Source organism: Sceloporus undulatus, chromosome 3, assembly GCF_019175285.1.
Source record: "Sceloporus undulatus isolate JIND9_A2432 ecotype Alabama chromosome 3, SceUnd_v1.1, whole genome shotgun sequence".
In the NCBI taxonomy this organism is placed as follows: domain Eukaryota; kingdom Metazoa; phylum Chordata; class Lepidosauria; order Squamata; family Phrynosomatidae; genus Sceloporus; species Sceloporus undulatus.
The window spans coordinates 184,898,360-184,917,287 of NC_056524.1; the positions used below are offsets into that span (position 1 = coordinate 184,898,360).

At 38.9% G+C, this 18,928-nt stretch overlaps 1 protein-coding gene across 4 annotated transcripts in view; it reads right to left on the minus strand.

The window, feature by feature from the left end:
- LRRC27 (leucine rich repeat containing 27) overlaps positions 1-18,928 on the minus strand; it is an 84,529-nt gene that overhangs the window by 59,886 nt on the left and 5,715 nt on the right. For 2 of the 4 annotated variants that reach the window (XM_042456715.1, XM_042456713.1), the window contains exons 2-5: positions 16,119-16,382; positions 12,344-12,474; positions 10,554-10,612; positions 1,729-1,881 (exon numbers count right to left, since the gene is read on the minus strand). In XM_042456715.1, the coding sequence (XP_042312649.1) occupies positions 1,729-1,881; positions 10,554-10,612; positions 12,344-12,474; positions 16,119-16,334 (559 nt within the window). In that variant the 5' untranslated portion in view covers positions 16,335-16,382. Of the gene's footprint in view, positions 1-1,728; positions 1,882-10,553; positions 10,613-12,343; positions 12,475-16,118; positions 16,401-18,928 lie in introns of all 4 variants that reach the window. The other 2 variants (XM_042456714.1, XM_042456716.1) reach the window with 2 other exon arrangements.

Sequence of the window (18,928 nt, forward strand, 5' to 3'; positions counted from 1 at the left end):
TAGAACACATTTCAACAAAATATATGCTGTGAAGAATATCTTGGCTTGTCAATATTGTTCTTTTGATGATCAACAAATACCACAATCCAGAGCTGATAGTTGTAGAAAATACACATTTTTTTCTGAGATATTGTATGTTTCCAAGTAGAAATCACAAGTGGAATTTGCATATTCAAAATGTAGCAGAATAACTTTGTTGAAGAATGACACACTATGGTCTCAAACAAGGATTAAAGGCTCATCGTGTAAGCAGGCACCAAGCTGATTCATCTTTAAGCTATTTCAGAGAAACTCTTCATTGATCTACAAGAATGTTTCAGTTTTGCTGGAGACCAAAAGATTATGGAGGCACAAAACACCGGATGCAAATTTGGGAATATGTGTGCCACTGTCATGACTGAAAGCACATTTTTGTCTTGAATGTATGAAATTGTAAATACCATTTAAGTAGCATGTGATATAATCCAGGACGTAGCTGTTTAAAACTTTAATTACTATCCAAAGAAATCTGACTATTTAATTTGACAACCAACATGCTCATTTCCCAGGATACATAAAATGTAGGTGTGGTTCCTCTTGCACTAGAAAATTACAGCTATGATAATGTTACTGAATTTATGTGGAATAGTGGTTCTATGTCTTTTGCAGTTGTGTATGAAGGAGATGCCTCACTCCCACTCTGGTACACAAGCCAACAGAGCTTAAGCAACAGGACATGGAGAGATGTGAACAGATGCAGTTCTGATGAAAAAATTGTGTGAATAACAAACCCGGAATGTGTGCGTTGGCTTATTCACATTTATTGCACTCAAAAATGACATATGAATGATTCCTAATCATCAAAATCAGCATTTTCTTTTAGAACAACAGTGGAAGAGGCATAAAACAGGGCAGTTAGTTATAAAGAGTACTTCACAGTTGTGGGCATTAAGTAATGAGGACTCATTCAAAATGCCTGCGGCAAATGATTGCTTTCACAAATGCACCCAAGAAACTCAGGCAGTTGTTAAATCCTACTTTACAGCTCTAATAGCCACATAAGCCACATACATACAAGATCAGACAGCCTCAACAGCTTTTGTGTCCCATCAAAATAGCAAGGGGTATCTAAGTACCTTGACTCCACCCCTCCCAAACCTGAGCTGACAAAAAGAAGGCTGGTGGGTAAACATAGCAACTACTAAGGAATGTGATGTAATGAAATATAAGAAAAAGGCAAAAAAATCATTTGTATCTTTTCCAGTGCATCCTAAGATATACTGAAGAAGCAGAAATGGCTAAAGTATTCAAGTATAACCACACTCCCCATCCAAAACAAGCTAGCTGACTGGGCCATTAAACTGACCCTCCCTATTCTTAAATATTAAGGCCTAAATCCAAATGTTAGTACCAACTACAATAGACCCAATGAGTGAATAGGAACTTTGTAAGTTAGTGTAAGCTCTATTAATTCTATGGGTCTCCTCTAATTGAAACTAATATTTGAATTTAGGCATAAAATAGACAACACAGCTCATTCAATAAGAATTGTTGAACCAGAAAAGAGTTAATACCTTTAACCTTGTACCATAAAATTCAAATAAAACTATTGTTTATTCTGCATATAGTTTAGGTATCAGGGATCTTATACCTGAAATATATGCAGGATGTTCAATATTTTTAAAATTTCACCCACTCAATTAGGTAAATCATTTTTTTTTTAAAAAAAAATGCATCAAATTACAATACCTGGGCTAAATGGTTCTGAATAGTCATTATTTTTATTCTTGCACTTTCGAAGGAAGGATAAAATAATGGGCAGTCCCTTCTGTATCACTTCAGGTGGTGGAAACTCCAGAGGGCAGTGCCTGAGATTCAAGGCTGTAAGTGAGGTTAAGTTACCTGTCCAAGAAGAAGGAAATATATATATATATATTTGGAAGGAAGGTAAATGTGGCTCAAAATACCACCTACTAGGAAACACTGAAGGGTATGATCAGACTTTCTAACCCTTAAAGCTAAATTGTTAGCAGCCACCAGCCATGATTTCCCTCTCCCTCTGCCTACTACACTCAAGTCTGCACAGCTACTTTTCCTTTCTTCCCCAAAGGTTTTTACGTGTTTCTTTTTCCAGCCATGCCTGATCTTCTCCTGCTCTCTTCTTAGCCTGCTGCTTCTTTCCTCAGCCAGGGACATAATAAGTCAGGATTTCCTACCAAGTAGCCTGTGTTTCTGCATTTCTATTGCTTTTCTGTGTTTCTGGTCCATTTTTCTCCCAGGCTATACTACCTTTGCCTATCAAATCTATAGGTCTTAGCATGTGCCTTGGAAGAAGTATAGAGTGGCAGAAGGCAAAGATAAATCTTGGATGGCATCTTTCTTGATTGCCTAGGACCTATATAATTATATCCAAGAACTGTAGTTTAATAATTCTTAAGAATATGTTTAAATGCACACAGAAGATACTTGTCCTGCAATCTAAAGACACAACTCAAATCTGACACAGGTCAGTTCTGTGCTTTTGGAAAACACTTCCCTGTGCTTGATTGTATTTGAAGAACTACTTTGAAATTTTCCAGAAAAGTGAGTAAAATGCTTCTGAAGCTGCCTTCACATATCCTTCAAGGTTGCTATGAGGCATTATGGAATCAATCCTGTTTATAACATAAGGGCAAATGCAATGGCTTATTCCTGTAATACCAAAAAGCACAGAGGGTTTTTTTCCCCCCATTACAGACACAGAGCAGGTTAAATACAATGATGTTCCCAAAGACGGAATGTAGTTATAGGTGCCTCCACAAAACAAGAGACAGCCATGTTCAGACATAATGATACCCAGAATTACTGAGAATTTATTCACTTGGCTTCTCCCGCTAGGCAGGAGAGCTAAATTAACAAAAAAATAAAAAAGGAAGCAAATGATTTCCCTTACATCCAGACCTGGACGCTGCCTTGCTACTCTACTAACCAACAAGGAAGAGAAAACAAATTCTAAAACCTGGCTTCAAATATAGTTTGCTAGAAGAGGGAAGAAAGGATGATTCACACATATATTAAGCTGAATATTGTTATTAACTACTTTTAAGTCAGCCCCAACTCAAAGCAACCCTGTGTATGAGACATCTCCAAGCTCTCCCATCCTCTACTGTTCTGCTTAGGTCCTGCAAATTTGAGCCCATGATCTCCCTGATTAATAATAATAATAATAATAATAATACTGTTTATTTATAGCCCGCTTTTCCAAGGAGATCAAAGCGGGTTACAACAGGGGTACTAAACAATGTACAATTTACAACAGTATCTACATTATAAAATCTCAATTTTGATTGAGTCTATCCATCTGGCATCTGGTTTTCCTCTTTTTCTGCTGCTCTCTACCTTCCCTAGCGTTATTGTCTTTTCTTGCGAGTCACACCTTCTTATAATGAGACCAAAGCCTGACAGCCTCAGTTTCATCATCTTGGCTTCTTGGGAGAGATTTGGTTTTATCTATTCTGAGACGCATTTGTTTGTCTTTTTGGCTGCCCTCAGGATTCTCCTCCTGCACCATATCTCAAATGAGTTTATTTTCTTTCTGTCAGCTTTCCTCACGCTTCAGCTCTCACATCTGTATGTGGTGATGAGGAATATAATGGCTTGTACAATTCTTAATTTTAGTATACATTTGCACTTTAGGATCTTGTCTAGTTCTTTCATGGCTGCCCTTCCCATTCCTAGCCTTCTTTTTTCTTGACTGCAATCTCTGTTCTGTTCAATGTTTGAATGTTTCTGTTCAAAGGTACAGAATTTTTTTAAGAAAAAAAAAGATAATGGCATTAGATGTACAAAAATTATTGGAAGTAAAAAAGTGCATCTACACTTTCACAAGTAGCTATGTGCCTACTGAGGAAAATAGAACTAGAGAAGATCATTAAGATTTCCTAGAGTGCATCCTCTTTGTATTATCTGTTCTATTGCAGTTAGTTCTGATAGAATTATTCTGTCAGGAAAGACCTCCTCTCACTAATCCTCTTCCTTCAGTATTTCTCATGGGCTGCATCCACATTGCAGAAATAACCCAGTTTGCCACTGCTTTAACTACCATGGCTCAATGCTACAGAATTCTTTCTTTAGCAGACATTAACTTCCTTAATAAGTACTTTCTCTTCAGTTAAGATGGCTTGATTTTAAGCTCTCAACTTTCACTCAAAGTCAACAGAAGCATTATGACATTTTGGTACTAATGGTTGACAGAATGCTTATTTGTCAAGCTCCAGATAATCCAAGGAAATGGCCACACAAACTAATCATGGTTATATCTAGACTGTGATGTACTGGCATCCATATTTGTAAGATGCCTTAAAGCCCCTCAGAAAGTGTTGCTATTATAGTGCTTAAGCAGCTACAGCCCATACCACTCACTGTCCCTTCCTGCTCTTCTCAGGTGTCTCTTTGGAAGGTGGGAGCTTTCTATACCAATAGCAGAAATGAGGGAAACCTTAGCTGCATACAACTTCGTACATAACCTACTTTCTATAAATGATATTCTCCAACTCCATAAAATCAATATTACTTCATGATTTTAATGAGATAAAGGATGCATGCATCATCTTCAGCATTGGAGGAAGGGGGAGAACTGCCGAACATTATTATATTGGCTCAAGAATGAGCATCCACTATTTTATCTACAATTTTCTCCCATGAACCCAGTAATTATAATGTTTGAATGAATAAAAAATAAAAATAAGACAGGTATTTGCAGGCTTATTTAAAAAGGCTTGTTGGTTGCTGTTGGAAAATTTATGTATTGCATTCTCCTTTCCCTCCTTAGATAGACAGGGACTTCCCTCTATCTGTCTCATTCTATCTAAATATGTGACTTTGGTAGGGTTGCCATCCATGAGGACCTCCAAACCATGAAAAATGTAGGACAAGGTTTAAAAATGTAGGACTTTTTTTTTTCTTTTTTACATTTCCTAGCTAGGAAATTAAAAAAAAAAGGTCCTACATTTTTAAACCTTGTCCAAGGCCTGGCTGGGGCCTGGGAGACAGCATCTCCCAAGCCCCAGCCAGGCCTCAGAGGACTCCACGATCGCGGAGCCGCCTCCAGAGTCTTGCTGAAGGGGGAATACCGTGGGCGGGGCCAAACAGGGGCTGGACCGTGCAGACCCGCCCCAAACCGGGAAAGTCCTGCCCTAGACTTTGGTCACTCACTCTTGGAGGCTGTTTAACAGTCTTCTCTCAGTCTCAGTCAGAGTAACAGACTCCTCTGAGTGACGGTAACAGTCTCTTCCTGCTATATTAAAGATGGTGAGGTTTCATTTTTCTACCCAAACCATCACCAGTTAGGACAGGATTTAGTTTGTTATGTATTTATTTATTAAAATCATTATTATTTGTTTTTTAAACTGCAAACTGCATGCTTGTTGTTTTTTGGAGTAAATCTTTATTCTTTAGGAAGGCAGATTTAGAATAAATACTGTAGTCTGACACACTTTTTTGCCGTTTTGCTGATGAAAGCTGAACTCTAACAAAGTTTAACTTTCATACATGCATATTTTTGTTTTCCTTTGGAAGGGTTAACACTCTGGGAAACTCAAATTGCATCCCACAGTTGCACTGATTCTCAAAAACACATTTCAGTAGTTTATTAAAAAAAACAACCAAGTTCTTTTATATAAATTTGCTCTTGAATTAAAAAAAATATTTATATAAAACAGACATGTATTTAAGGTAAACAAACTAACATAAATGTGAAAAGAACTATAGGAAAATTGCCAAGATCCTGAAAGCAGTCAATAATAGATATTTTACACTGCCTTCAAAATGGAATTTTAAAAATCTATGCACAGCTTGACTGAACCTCTCTCTCCCCGCAATTCTCATTTGCTTTAGTTTGTGAGAGTGTAATACTTAATATTCTGTATGAGTCTGTACTTTATTCAGGATTGCATTATGCAGTATATTTGCACATAAATTCTTTCTGCAAAAATAGTCCTGGGAGATAAGTATCTTTACAGATCAGATTTGCAGGATTCAAAATTACCTGAAATTAAAAGCAATTATGAATGCTGTAAAACAAATCTGCTCTTAAGGATAGTCCTCCAGAAGTAATAAGAGCAGTAGTCTTGCTGTTCCCAATGTTTATTATTTTATATGCTTCCTTTCATTTTTTCCTAGGCTCATCCCACCCATTCCTATGAGCACACTACTCTCTGTATAATGTGAAATTCTTTCTCCCCACTCTTATTCTTTCTTTGGAAAAAGCAAGGCTGCTATATACCATGATTCTCTTAGTGAAAGAACCTCTAATGTAGGAGCATGAAATATTTATAGATTTCTTTACACAAAATATCCATGAGTCTTGCATAGTAAAAATGTAAAGTGTTTCATAATGAATAATGGATTAAGTTTATACATTACAAGCATTATAAATATGTGTTGAGGTAATGAGTGACATACTTAGGGTGAGAAGGGTCTATATTTGAGGATCTATACTAACAAATTATTAGAAGGATGTAGAAGGTTTGAAGAAAAAAAAGAAAAGAGCAACTTCTTTGCCAACTGCATCAGTGTGCATCTGTACAGACTAGATTGGTGACGCTTTTCAAAACTATGTGGGGCCTTCTCTGCCAGACTCTCCATTAATAATTTGCTCTATTCTTTCTGGATATACTCACTGAGATCTGCCTAGATTTGAGGTAGGACAGGTTCGTGTAACCTTGGCAACCATTCTTTCAATTCTTTTGATTTTTTTTCAGGTTGGAGATCTGAAGAATATCATCAGGATGTGTCAGGAACAGTGAAAGCTAGCAACCTTTACAAGGGTCTTGACATCCTGGATGATTAAATCAACCAAAGCAGACTGATGCTCTGGTTAAGGGAGGTAGCTGATGTTTGTTTACAGGAGGGTCCTGTTCCCTCTTGCTTTAAAAGGACAATAAGAAGACAATGAATAATCATGCCATTTCTTGATCCAGTAGATTGGGCTTATTGTACCCCAATCTTTGAAATGTATCATTCTTGGTCAAGGATGATACTGATTATCTGAACCCTGGAGCTCGATTAAACTGCCCAGTCTACACCCCTTCCCAAAGGGTCGGGAACTTTGCTTGGGAGACGAACATTTCTCTGTCTTCTCTAGGAGATCGTGCTGAACATGCTAGTGGCATCAGCACACTAGTCTCAGTAAATCTTGGAGTAGGGTTGCAGTCCCAGTATTGGAGCTAAGCTGCAGGTGGCCTTTTGGGTTTGGAGATCTCTAGTATCTTGTGCTCAAGGGTGTCTGGCTCTCTGATGGTGTCTGGACCTAGTGACTTCTCTATTAGTACCACTGGTTCCTCATCCTTTAAGTCTGTGTTCAGATTAGTGGTCACAATGGTTCAAGTTAAAATGCTTCAATGACACACCTTTCTCTGATCCATTTTGTTAAAACTATAGAAAGTATGACAGGAGCTGCCAATGTCTTTACTTTAAGTAAACTACATTTTAGGAAAGGAAGACTCTGTCCAAAAAACCTATGAATTATTGTAAACTATGATTTTATTCTGTGCTCTTTCAAGGGAAGAAGATGCAGTCCCCTAGTAGCTGTTTTATCCTCACAACAACCCTCTGAGTAAGCAGGTTGGAGTAGAATGTAGAATAATAGAATCGTAGAGTTGGGAGAGACCACAAGGGCCATCCAGTCCAACCCCTTGCCATGCAGGAAATCCAAATCAAAGCATCCCCAACAGATGGCCATCCAGCCTCTGTTTAAAGACCTCCAAGGAGGGAGACTCCATCACTCTCCAAGGGAGTGTGTTCCACTGTCAAACAGCCCTTACTGTCAGGAAATTCCTCCTAATGTTGAGGTGGAATCTCTTTTCCTGTAGCTTGCATCCATTGTTCCAGGTCCTGTTCTCTGGAGCAGCAGAAAACAAGCTTGCTCCCTCCTCAATATGACATCTCTTTAAATATTTAAACCGGGCTATCATATCACCTCTTAACCTTCTCTTCTCCAAGCTAAACATCCCCAGTTCCCCAAGTCATTCTTCATAGGGCATGGTTTCCAGACCCTTCACCATTTTAGTTGCCTCTCCTTTGGACACATTCCAGTTTCTCAATGTCCTTTTTGAATTGTGGTTCCCAGAACTGGACACAATATTCCAGGTGGGGCCTGACCAAAGCAGAATAGAGTGTTACTATTACTTCCCTTGATCTAGACACTATACTTCTATTGATGCAGCCTAAAATCGCATTGGCCTTGTTAGCTGCCGCATCGCACTCTTGACTCATGTTCATCTTTTAGTCTACTTGGACTCCTAGATCCCTTTCACATGTAGTCTCATACAGGCAGGTGTCCCCCATCCTATACCTGTGCATTTCATTTTTCCGCCCTAAGTGCAGTACCTTACATTTCTCAGTGTTGAATTTCATTTTGTTAGCTTTGGCCCAGCTTTCTAGTCTTTTCAGGTCATTTTGAATTTTGATCCTGTCCTTTGGAGTATTAGTTATCCCTCCTAATTTGATGTCATCTGCAAATTTGGTAAGTATGCCCCCAATTCTGTCCTCCAAGTCATTGATAAAGATGTTGAACAGCACTGGGCCCAGGACAGAGCCCTGTGGGACCCCCAATGGTCACTTCCCTCCAGGATGAAAAGGAGCCATTGTTGAGCACCCTTTGGGTTCGGCCAGTCAATTACAAATCCATGTAACAGTTACCTTGTCTAGTCCACATATCACAAGCTTGTTTGCAAGAATGTCATGGGGAACCTTGACAAAGGCCATACTGAAATCAAGATATACTATATCCACAGCATTCCATTCATCTACCAAGCTAGTAATTTTATCAAAAAAGAGATTAGATTTGCCTGGCATGACTTGTTTCTCTGACATCCATGTTGACTTTTTGTGATTATGGAATTGCCTACTAGATGTTCACAGACTCTCTGTTAATGATCTGCTCTAGAATTTTTCCTGGTATTGATGTCAGACTAACTGGATGATAATTGTTGGGATCTTCTTTTCCCCCTTTTTGAAGATGGGGACAATGTTTGCCCTCCTCCAGTCTTCTGGGACTTCTCCTGTTCTCTAGGAGTTTTCAAAGATTATTGCCAATGGCTCCGATATTACATTTGCCAGTTCTTTTACTACTCTTGGATGTAATTCATCAGCTCCTGGAGACTTATATTCAAGTGCTAAGTAAGTGCTAAATTCAGATAGTTGTGGATCTGGTATAAGCCAGGTAGGAAAGGTAACTAGGAAAGATGTGTGCTAGATCTGGAAAAGATAGCACAGCTACTCAAGTGTGAGAGATTCCTCTGCTCATGCTGGCCATGCAATTCCAATCCTTGGGATCCTACCACTCACCCTGTCCTTGTTCTCTCCTTAATTTCTTTCTGTTTGGATTGGATGTTTGGGCATCAAGATTACCTTTTAAATGTGGGCCTGTGGCTGGTGTGTTGTGATGGGCTCATACTAGTATGCATGGCCTGACTCCTTATCAGACTTGATTGAGACAGCCAGAGACAATTATAAAACAAAACTTACAATAAGTATAGGTTTATTGATGCTCAGTAGGACAATAGATGCACTTTAGAATATTCTATTCCTTGTTGCTGCCCCAAACCAGAGTCAGTTCTCCCTCCTGACTGGCTAGCCCGTCTCTCTGAAATAACAACTGTCTCCAATCATCATCTCTCTCAAGATCCAAACCTTAACTGCAAACCCTGTCTCTATGGCTGCATCCACACTGCAGAAATAATCCAGTTCCACACCACTTTAAGTGCCATGGCTCCATGTCATGGAAATTTGGGAATTGCAGTTATGTGAGACATTTAACCTTCTCTGTCAGAGAAAGCTCTGGTGACACAACAAGCTACAATTCCCAGAATTCCATAGCATGGAGCAATGGCAGTTAAAGCACGATTGAACTGGATTATTTCTGCAGTGTAGACGCAGCCTAAGTAATCTTCTCCCTATCTATTTCCTATCTGTCTTCTCTCAGAGACAAACCTCTGTTTTGTTAAAATTCTTTTCAACTGCAGCCCCCCTGAGTCATGAATGGCTGCCCATACAAGTTCACTAAAGACTCTTCACAACAGGCTAACCCAATCAGACTGTGATCATTCCAGGAGAGGCAGTGTTTAAAGAGCTGGGGCAATAGTCTAGTAAACCATCAACTCGTATCTTAAGGCTTATCACTTAAATATCTGTTACAGCAGGGATTATTTTCTTAGATACTGAATCTAAAGGTTGAAATCAAGAAATCTACTGATTTAGATTTCCTCAGTTGACTAATTCCTACTGGTAATGGTTTGGGGTCCCCGGGTGCTGTGGCATTATATTTTCAGGGCACTGCCATTTAATGTGTGGGTAAGAGAGAGAATGTGAATCCCAGTCAACCTCTAAAGACCTCTTAATGAATTTATCATCAAATGATGTTCTGCTCCTAAAAGTCACCACTTTCTGGCTTGCTGCTATTATATGTGAATTCAACTCTAACCACAGCACACTGTCCAAAATTCCTTATTATTCAAGAGAACATTCACAATAAGGTTAATTTTGGAGACTGACACATTTCCTTAAACATTTATTGTGGAGTGAAAAGTACTTACCAAGTTCAACAGGTAGTCTTTTAATAGGGTTTCTTTCTAGGAGCAGAGTTTTCAACTGCCTTTGAAATAAAAAATAAAATAAACATTTTAATGTAAAATGAATCTTAACCAAATGATAAACATACATAATTCTGTAATTTATATTCTTGTTATAGGAACATTATTTCAAAGAAACAAATACGCAACTAGATCTCAAAAGTAATACAGTATTAATACATAAGGTTGCAATAAATAAATGTGTATCAGATCTTAGGCCACAAAACTGAATCATCAGAAATGGTTCATGATAATAGCATGGTGCACATCAAAAATGTTTAAACTGTATTAAAGGACCAATTAGAAAGCACATTTAATCGTAACACCAAAGGTATGTCTTTTCAAATAATTTCGAAACAATATTAAGTGTTTAGGTCACAATCTGCAAAATTCTTGTCCTAGTATTATTATTTTTAAAATAAATACTGTGTGTGTTTGTGTGTGTGTGTGTGTGTGTGTGTGTATAGGGAAAGCATAAATCTAATTCTCTTGCCTCTATCACTGTAACTTGTGAAGTCATTTGTTACATTAATTATTCTTTCATGAGCAGATTGTACAATAGCCTAAATACCAAAGTAAACATGAAGAGTGTCCACATTTGTTTGTATGTGTACCTGGGGGAAAAAGATGACCTAGAAAGGTCTAAATGTAATATGAGAAGGGATGTGTGATCATGACAATTGAACTCTCTGCACTTTGCTTCCTAGAGCCTCTTTCCCCATGACTCCATTCTACTGCTACAGCCTTAAAATACAGGTAAGTGTTTGAATTCATCAGGACTCAGAATTCACCTATGGCGAGACCCCATGGTAACAGACAGGCCAAACCATGTGGTGGCCTCAGGTATACATAAGAACCTAAAAATGCCCAAATCTCAGATCTGGTCATAGTGCTCAGTTAGCAAGCCAGAGCTTCACACCAATCTGGCATACTAAGAAGAAGTAGGCAAGCTCATGGTTGTCCTTTCTTTAAAATACCAGCCTGCAAATGCGCGCGCACGCGCGCACACACACACACACACCTTTTTAAAATGTGCATGAATACTGTAGCTTGAATTTTAGCCAAGTGTGCTAAGCTTCTTCCTTATACTGCATTTCCTGAGGTCAATTGGAGCAAAATTTAATACTACAGTGGACCCTTGTTATATGCTGGGGTTTAGTTCCAAGATCCCCCATGGATAACAAAATCCGCATATGCTCAAGTCCTATTAAATATAATGATATAGCAAAATGGTGTCCTCTATAAAAAATGGAAAATCAAGGTTTGATATTTGAAATTTATACTTTTTGGAACACTTTCAAGCCATGTATGCTTGAATCTGTCCTTCTACATTCGCTACAGTTAAGGGCACAGGACCCCCATAAATATGGAAAAACTGCAAATAACAAAAACACTATATTTTTACCTGAGAGAAACCTCTCTAGGAATCTCTAGGTCCTCCAGTGCAACTCTGTGGACAACATCCGCCAGACACTGACCACAGAATTGTGCTGAAGGAGCTACAAATGCCTAGTGAAATGTTCTCTCTAGGAATCTTTAGGCCCTCCAGTGTGACTTTTGGCTATAGTTGCCCACAGAGTTGCACTGGAGGAACTAGATATTCCTAGAGATAACATATTAATAAAATCCATGAATAATCAAATCTGCAAAAGCCAAAGCCACAAATGTGGAGGGACAAGTGTACATAATTTCATAATTAATATGCATTGATAATAATAAAAAATCTTAAGCAAGCAATGTAGGAGAAGACTTACTTGTGGCATCCAATTCCAGAGGGAAGCTCTTTAAATCTGTTATACCGCAGATCTAGCCAAACAAGATTTGGCAGCTGCTCAAAGAAATCTTCAGGAATTACAGACAGTGCATTTCCTTCCAGATGCAAATACTAAGACAAAATATATACATATACATATATAAATACCTCATGATGGTTGATTGCTTGATGTATGATACATGCATTATTAATTCCTAAGACATAGATGAAATAAGTAAAAATATACCTGATAATTATTTAAGTAACATTTTTCAGGATTACCAAGAATATAGGAAAAGTGAAATATAAAGACTTCTTGGCTTTCATTCTGGATGGCTCTACTATGACAAAATTAAATGGCAATGGGAGCAATATTTATTATCATACACACACACACACACACACATATATATAGAGAGAGATAACCACTAGCAAACTGTTGACTTTATAATTACAATTGTAGATGCTGGCAAGGTAGTCAAAATTATCCTCTTCACTTTTCATCTCACTGCAATGCATAATGATGCCAGTTTGTACAACTGACCCATGTGCTCCCATGTCATGACAGAAAGTGAACAAAATATGCAGTTTTGCCACTATTTTATCTCCATTAAGACCAAAAATGGTTAAATGTGATTGCCTTTCAAGGGAGGATGTATAACCGATTGTGTTGAATGGTGCCAGTGTAAATTAAATCTTCAATTATTAGACCACCTGCCAAATCTATGCTGGTGAGAAAAAATGGTCTTCCACAGTATTTCATCCTGGGGCCATTCAGACTATCTTTTACCCCAGATCAGAACCCAGATTAACCATGGGAAGTTCATATTTGCCCCAAGTATCCCACAAGCGAATCCGAGGCTTTCACACCCGTTCCAGGCCAAATGCCCCTTAGTGCAGGGCTTTTGAAAGTGGAGTAAAAGCTGTATCTTTTTTTAAAAAATGGGTCCGGCGAATATGAACCTGTCCCTCATCATGAACGGGGCAAGTTCGGGGTCAGAGGGAGGGCAGAGGGCAGAACATTCCTCCCCTTCATGAAGGAGGAGGAGGATGAAGGAGCCGGAGGAAGGATGCAAAAAAGGGCAATCGGGGTGACTGGGGCAAAGGAGACGGAGGAAGGATGCAAAGGGCAAACGGGGTGACTGATGGAGCAAGAGGAAGGTGCCGGAGAAAGGGTCAAGTTCAGGTTAGGTCAGAGGGAGGGCACAGAACAGAACAAGCCTCCCTCTAGCACCAGGCAGCTTTCTCTCTTTTTATTTTTTATATATTTGACAATCTATGCGCATAGTTCTACAGGTAGATACATATATAGATAGAATGTGTTTGCTTGCGCTACTTTCCCTTTCATTTCCTTGCTCTCAGCAGCAAACACTTTGCAAAAGGCTATTTTTCTAAATTATTTTTTATATGCAAATGCTACAATGCGAATTTTACAAATGTTTCTCTTTCAATTTGGCAAATGCTTTTGCTACTGTCTGTAAGGAATACTGGGGTGGCTGAGGGAAAGCAAAGGATGCAGAGATGCCATTTGGGGTGAGGAAATTATTATTATTATTATTATTATTATTATTATTATTATTATTGTATGTGTATGAAGCACTCTGGGGTGGCAAGGAGGGAGGATGCAGAGATGGCACTAGACTGCATTTTGGGGTTGAAAACGGAGGCAGGGGAAGATCCATAATCTGTAGTGACCCAAATACACACAACACACACACACCTGGAGGTTTTTAAATTTGACAAAATATGTGCATACTGTTGACTGGTTTTTTTTAAAAGGAGGGGGGAAGCACATTTCCAATTGGCCAATGGCTGCAGGAAACGTCACTTTGACGAAAGTGGAACTGAATTTGATTGACAGCAAAGGCGCCTTCATTTTAAACTGGTTCCGCAAATGTGAACTCTCCACAAGAGCTCAATGGAATTCAGGGTTAAATTACCCTGACTGAGATAAATTTCTAGTGGGCACTTGCTTCCAGAGGGAGGGGGGATCTGAATCTGCCCAGTTCCATCCAGCGCAAATAGGTGAGTCTGAACGGGGCCCCTGTATGGTAATAGGGTTCAATCAGTGTTGCCAGCACAATGTCACCAAAGTGAACTTCCTGTGATGTACCAGGTTCCCTGCTCAGACAAATGCCTCCCTTCAGAAAATATGTTGCCTTAGTGTTGCAGCACCACCACATTTTTATGTTATATTTTCTTAGCTTACATGGCATATACTGCTGGAGAAAACCATTTACCTCTCCTCTCAATCACTTGTTCATCATTAACTCTGATGTGTACCATTTCTGAAGCTTCTTAATAAACATATTGTTCTGAAAGGCAGCCAGTTTATCACTAACTCTCCACGTTGCTATTGTCCTTGTTGTTAGTATCTAATCTGCACAGGCTCACTGTTGCTCTGAAGTAGGAATATCGTGAAATTGAGTGCCACAGTCCACAAAGGCTTCATATTGTCCATGTTATACTTTCTGTCAGGAGCAACAGACCAATGTACTGTACATACTCATGTATCAGACTAGGAATTTTAGTCAAAAAATTCTGAGTTGACTTATCATTAGGTCAATGTAAGTAATTACTTTAACTCTTATTAAATAAGGAACCATCCCCTGGTGAAAGGCAAGAGTGTAATCTGTCCAGGAAGCCCCTTCCATCCATCCTTTAGTTAGAGCCCAGATAGTTTTGCCTACTAGGATTTTGTAAATTCGTTGGCATTGTTTTCCTTTGCTTCATCCTTTAGATCCTTTGTTACATGCCCCTAATTTTTTTCCTCAGCTGATCCACAGATCACATAAAAATCCATTAATTTTGGCCCCAAAATCTTATACACCAGGTTGCCTTATAGTCAAGTATATATGGTATATCTTCAGCTCAGTCATGTAAAGGAGACACCACACTTTGACTTTGGTAGTGTCTTTCTCACTCAGTACCCTGCTGTGCTGCTCTACCTGGTTCACATATTATACAGGAAATAATGTGTCCTATAGGGAGCAGGTTAAAAGGTTTTAGCATTGTCCATCTGCATCTTTATTTGCCCCTGGGCATTCCTGAATACAGCCCACCCTCTGTTTTTGCAGGCGATCCATTCCACACACACACACACCCCGCAAAAACGTAGACTCACATGTATTCAAGCCCCATAGGCTTGAATGGGGCGCACCCCATTGGGGTTAACGGAGGTCACCCCCCCGTGTATAAGCAAGAACGCAGATCTCAAGTCCATGAGAAAGGGAGGGTAACTGTAATGTCTTTACTGCTCTGCTATGAACTCTGTCCATGCTTACACTAAGTTTTTCCAACCCTGTCTCTCATGACATCAGAAACTCTGTTTGGGCATTCCTGAACAAGATCTAGTGATCATACCACTTTCCTTCTATTATTTTATTTAAAAGGGCATGGGTCATTTTTCTGTATCAGTACATTACATTGACAGGAAAGTGCCCTAATGGGAAAAATAAATAGATTTGTTGGGACATTTTTCAAGCTTTTTGTTCATATAGAAAGTAAGTCTACGTGGAAAATTGTTGAAATTTAGGGACAATGTTCACAACTTTCCACTGTCTACAATTATGCAGTTCTTTGTACAGATTTTTTTTAAAAGGACATCTAACTCTGAATAGTTAAAATGCCCTTTCATGATGGATGAAGGTTAATTTGTACCTTCTATTTTGATCTTTAAAAAATGGAGGAAAAAATAGAATCTGTTTATGTACTTATACAATACTGCTACTTTTTAGTGATTAGCTATTTTAACTAGGGTTATAGAAAAAACTTACTTTAAGTTTAAATAAGTTGTATATATCCTCAGTTAGATGCTGTAGATCCTTTCTACTCAAATCCAAAGAAACTGATGAATTAGACACAAGATTCTCAAGAGACTGGCGGATGCATCTTGATGAACTGGAAGCAGACTGGCTTTTCCTTTTGTTTTGTAAATTCTGAAGGTTATCACCACCACCATCAATTTCTGTGGGAGATTGCTTGCCCTCCATTTGATGAGGAATCACTTGGACTAAATCAGAAATCTATAAATTCTTCATCTGAAAGTAAGAAAGAAGCTGAATAACAGCAAATGTATATTAACAAAACAGGAAGATATCAACACATACCTCACATACAAAACTGCAATTAGATAATGTAAGGCAAACCCATGCTCTAAATTCATTTAGGGTTTATAGGATCATTTCTGCAGACCAAGAGAAGTCACTTCTTCCCTTGCATTACCATAAAGAAAGACAAATTAAAAAAAAAAAGAATATTCTCAGAATGGCATGGAAGAACATATGATAAAACATGCAAGAGTCAACTATGAACAAACTGAAATTTGATATGTAAGAATAAATGTAGACAATAGTAATAAACTATGTGTATGGTAAAAAAAACTGTTGAACTTAGGTGTTTGCCAGTTACATGAAACTGCATATCTGTATATCAGAATGAAGATAGGCAAGGCAAAGTTTTAGTTTATCAGAAGACTCATGAGGCACTATGACTTCAGTTTAAACACAAAGGAGTACATGAATGTGGAAGAGGCAGCCACTAAAGTAATTTGCCCCATTCCAACTTCTGCATAGTCAGTGAGTGTTGATTTACCAGACTTCTCAGATTCAGAAGATTCACTTACAGAACACCCTCCATTACCTCCACATTGTTGAAGCCACTGATTCAATTTGAAATGTTAGAATGAGAGCAGATCCAGTGAATCAATTGGATGTATATAAATGTTGACTTGTTTATTTTAATTAATTAATATCCTGAGTTTCTCCCAGCACCAGATTCAATATTTTCAAAGGACTTTTTCACACAGTGACTTATGTGCTTCCATCCTGAAAATGGTTAAAGTGTTGGCATCCCGGAAAAGCAAACAAATTTGCTAAGGCTTATCACACACAGAGCACAACAAGGGGTTAAAAGCACATTACTTAGGCAAGAAAGTGGGTGGAAAGCGAATTTGGGTTTCAGACAGATGAGGACAAATCCTGTTGGCTACCTTGGAAATAACTTTTTGCGCATGCTCCAAAATGTCATTTCCACAAGTGCACATATACACATGCTCCAGAGAGAGAAGGGAAACAGGGGAGGAAAATCCTCTTTGTCCCAGAAGCAAAAACTGGGAAATCTGGGAACAGGGTGAATCAGGGACATGGTTTTCACACTGCTGCAATTACGTGAAGACAGCAAATTCGTGAATGAACTGGATATGAAAACCATGGTATTTTTGCGAAAATTCTTATTCTCCAATTCACCTCACTTTCTGTCTGGATTCTGACTCTTTTGTGCACAGCGTCATCTGAAAAGCAATTGCAAAATTGTCCCTAATGCCCTGGATGACCCTGCATTGTGACCAGTTTAACCTTCCAATTTTCCCCGTGTGAAAAAGTCCAAAGCACAAGACAATTAAACTCTTCATACAAGAGTTAAAATACAAAGTACATTTCTATTTTTAAAACACAAGTTAAAAACAGTATTAAAACAGGTTAGAAACATAATAAACACTGCATTTCTCATTAAAAGCTTTATCTGTTGCAACACACTAAAACCAAAAAGCTTCCTCACATAAAAAGTTCTTTAACTGCTGATGGAAAGACCATAGAGAGGAGGCCAACTAGACCCCCTGGGGAAGGGGGGTCCACAACCTGGGAGCTGCCACTTAGAAGATCCTCACCAGAAGTGCCTGTGATGTTAGTGGAGCCAAGAGAAAGCCATCCCCTGCCTATCTTAGAGCTTGGGCAGGCTCATATAGGGAGATACGGTTTTTAAATACTCTGGATACAAGCCATGTAGGACTTTAAAGGTCATAGCCAGCACCTTGAATTCTGCTTGGAAATGATCAGCAGCCAGTGGAGATATTTCAGCATGGGGATTATATGATCCCTATAACCTGCCGAGTCAGCAACCTAGCTGCAGCATTTTTGACCCACTGAAGTTTCAGAACAGTTTCCAAAGGCAGCCCCATGTTGAGTGTGTTACAGTAATCCAAACAAAATGTAATCAAGGCATGTGTTACCATAGGCAAATCTCACATCTCAAGGAATGGGTGTAGCTCATGCACTAATTTCAGCTATGCAAACACATTCCTGGCTGTCACTGAAATCTGGACATGCAGGCTCACATCTGAGTTCAGGACCACATCCCAGCTACAAACCTGAGATATCAGGGGAATGTCACTCCACTCAACAGTGGCTAAATCTCTATTCCCAGATCTGCCTTTTGACTGACCAGGAATACCCCTGTCTTCTCTGGATTAAGTTTCAATTTCTTTGCCCTCATCCAGTCCATTACCGAGAACAGAAACTGGTTTAGTACAGAGACCGCTTCTTTGGAATTAGAAGAAAAGGAAAGAAAGAGCTGGGTGTCATCAGCATACTGGTGACACTCAACTCCAAAACTCTGGTTAGCCTTTCCCAGTGGGTTCATGTAGATGTTAAATAGCAGGGGGGGGGGGGGGGACAGACCCTGAGCTTTGAAAGACCTGATAGGCCAATGGCCAGTGATATATTTGTCTTTTAGTCTAAGTCTCAAGTCAGATCTCAAGTCTGTACCTTCAAGTCTCAAGTTGAGTCAAATCTTTGGAAGATGTTTGTCA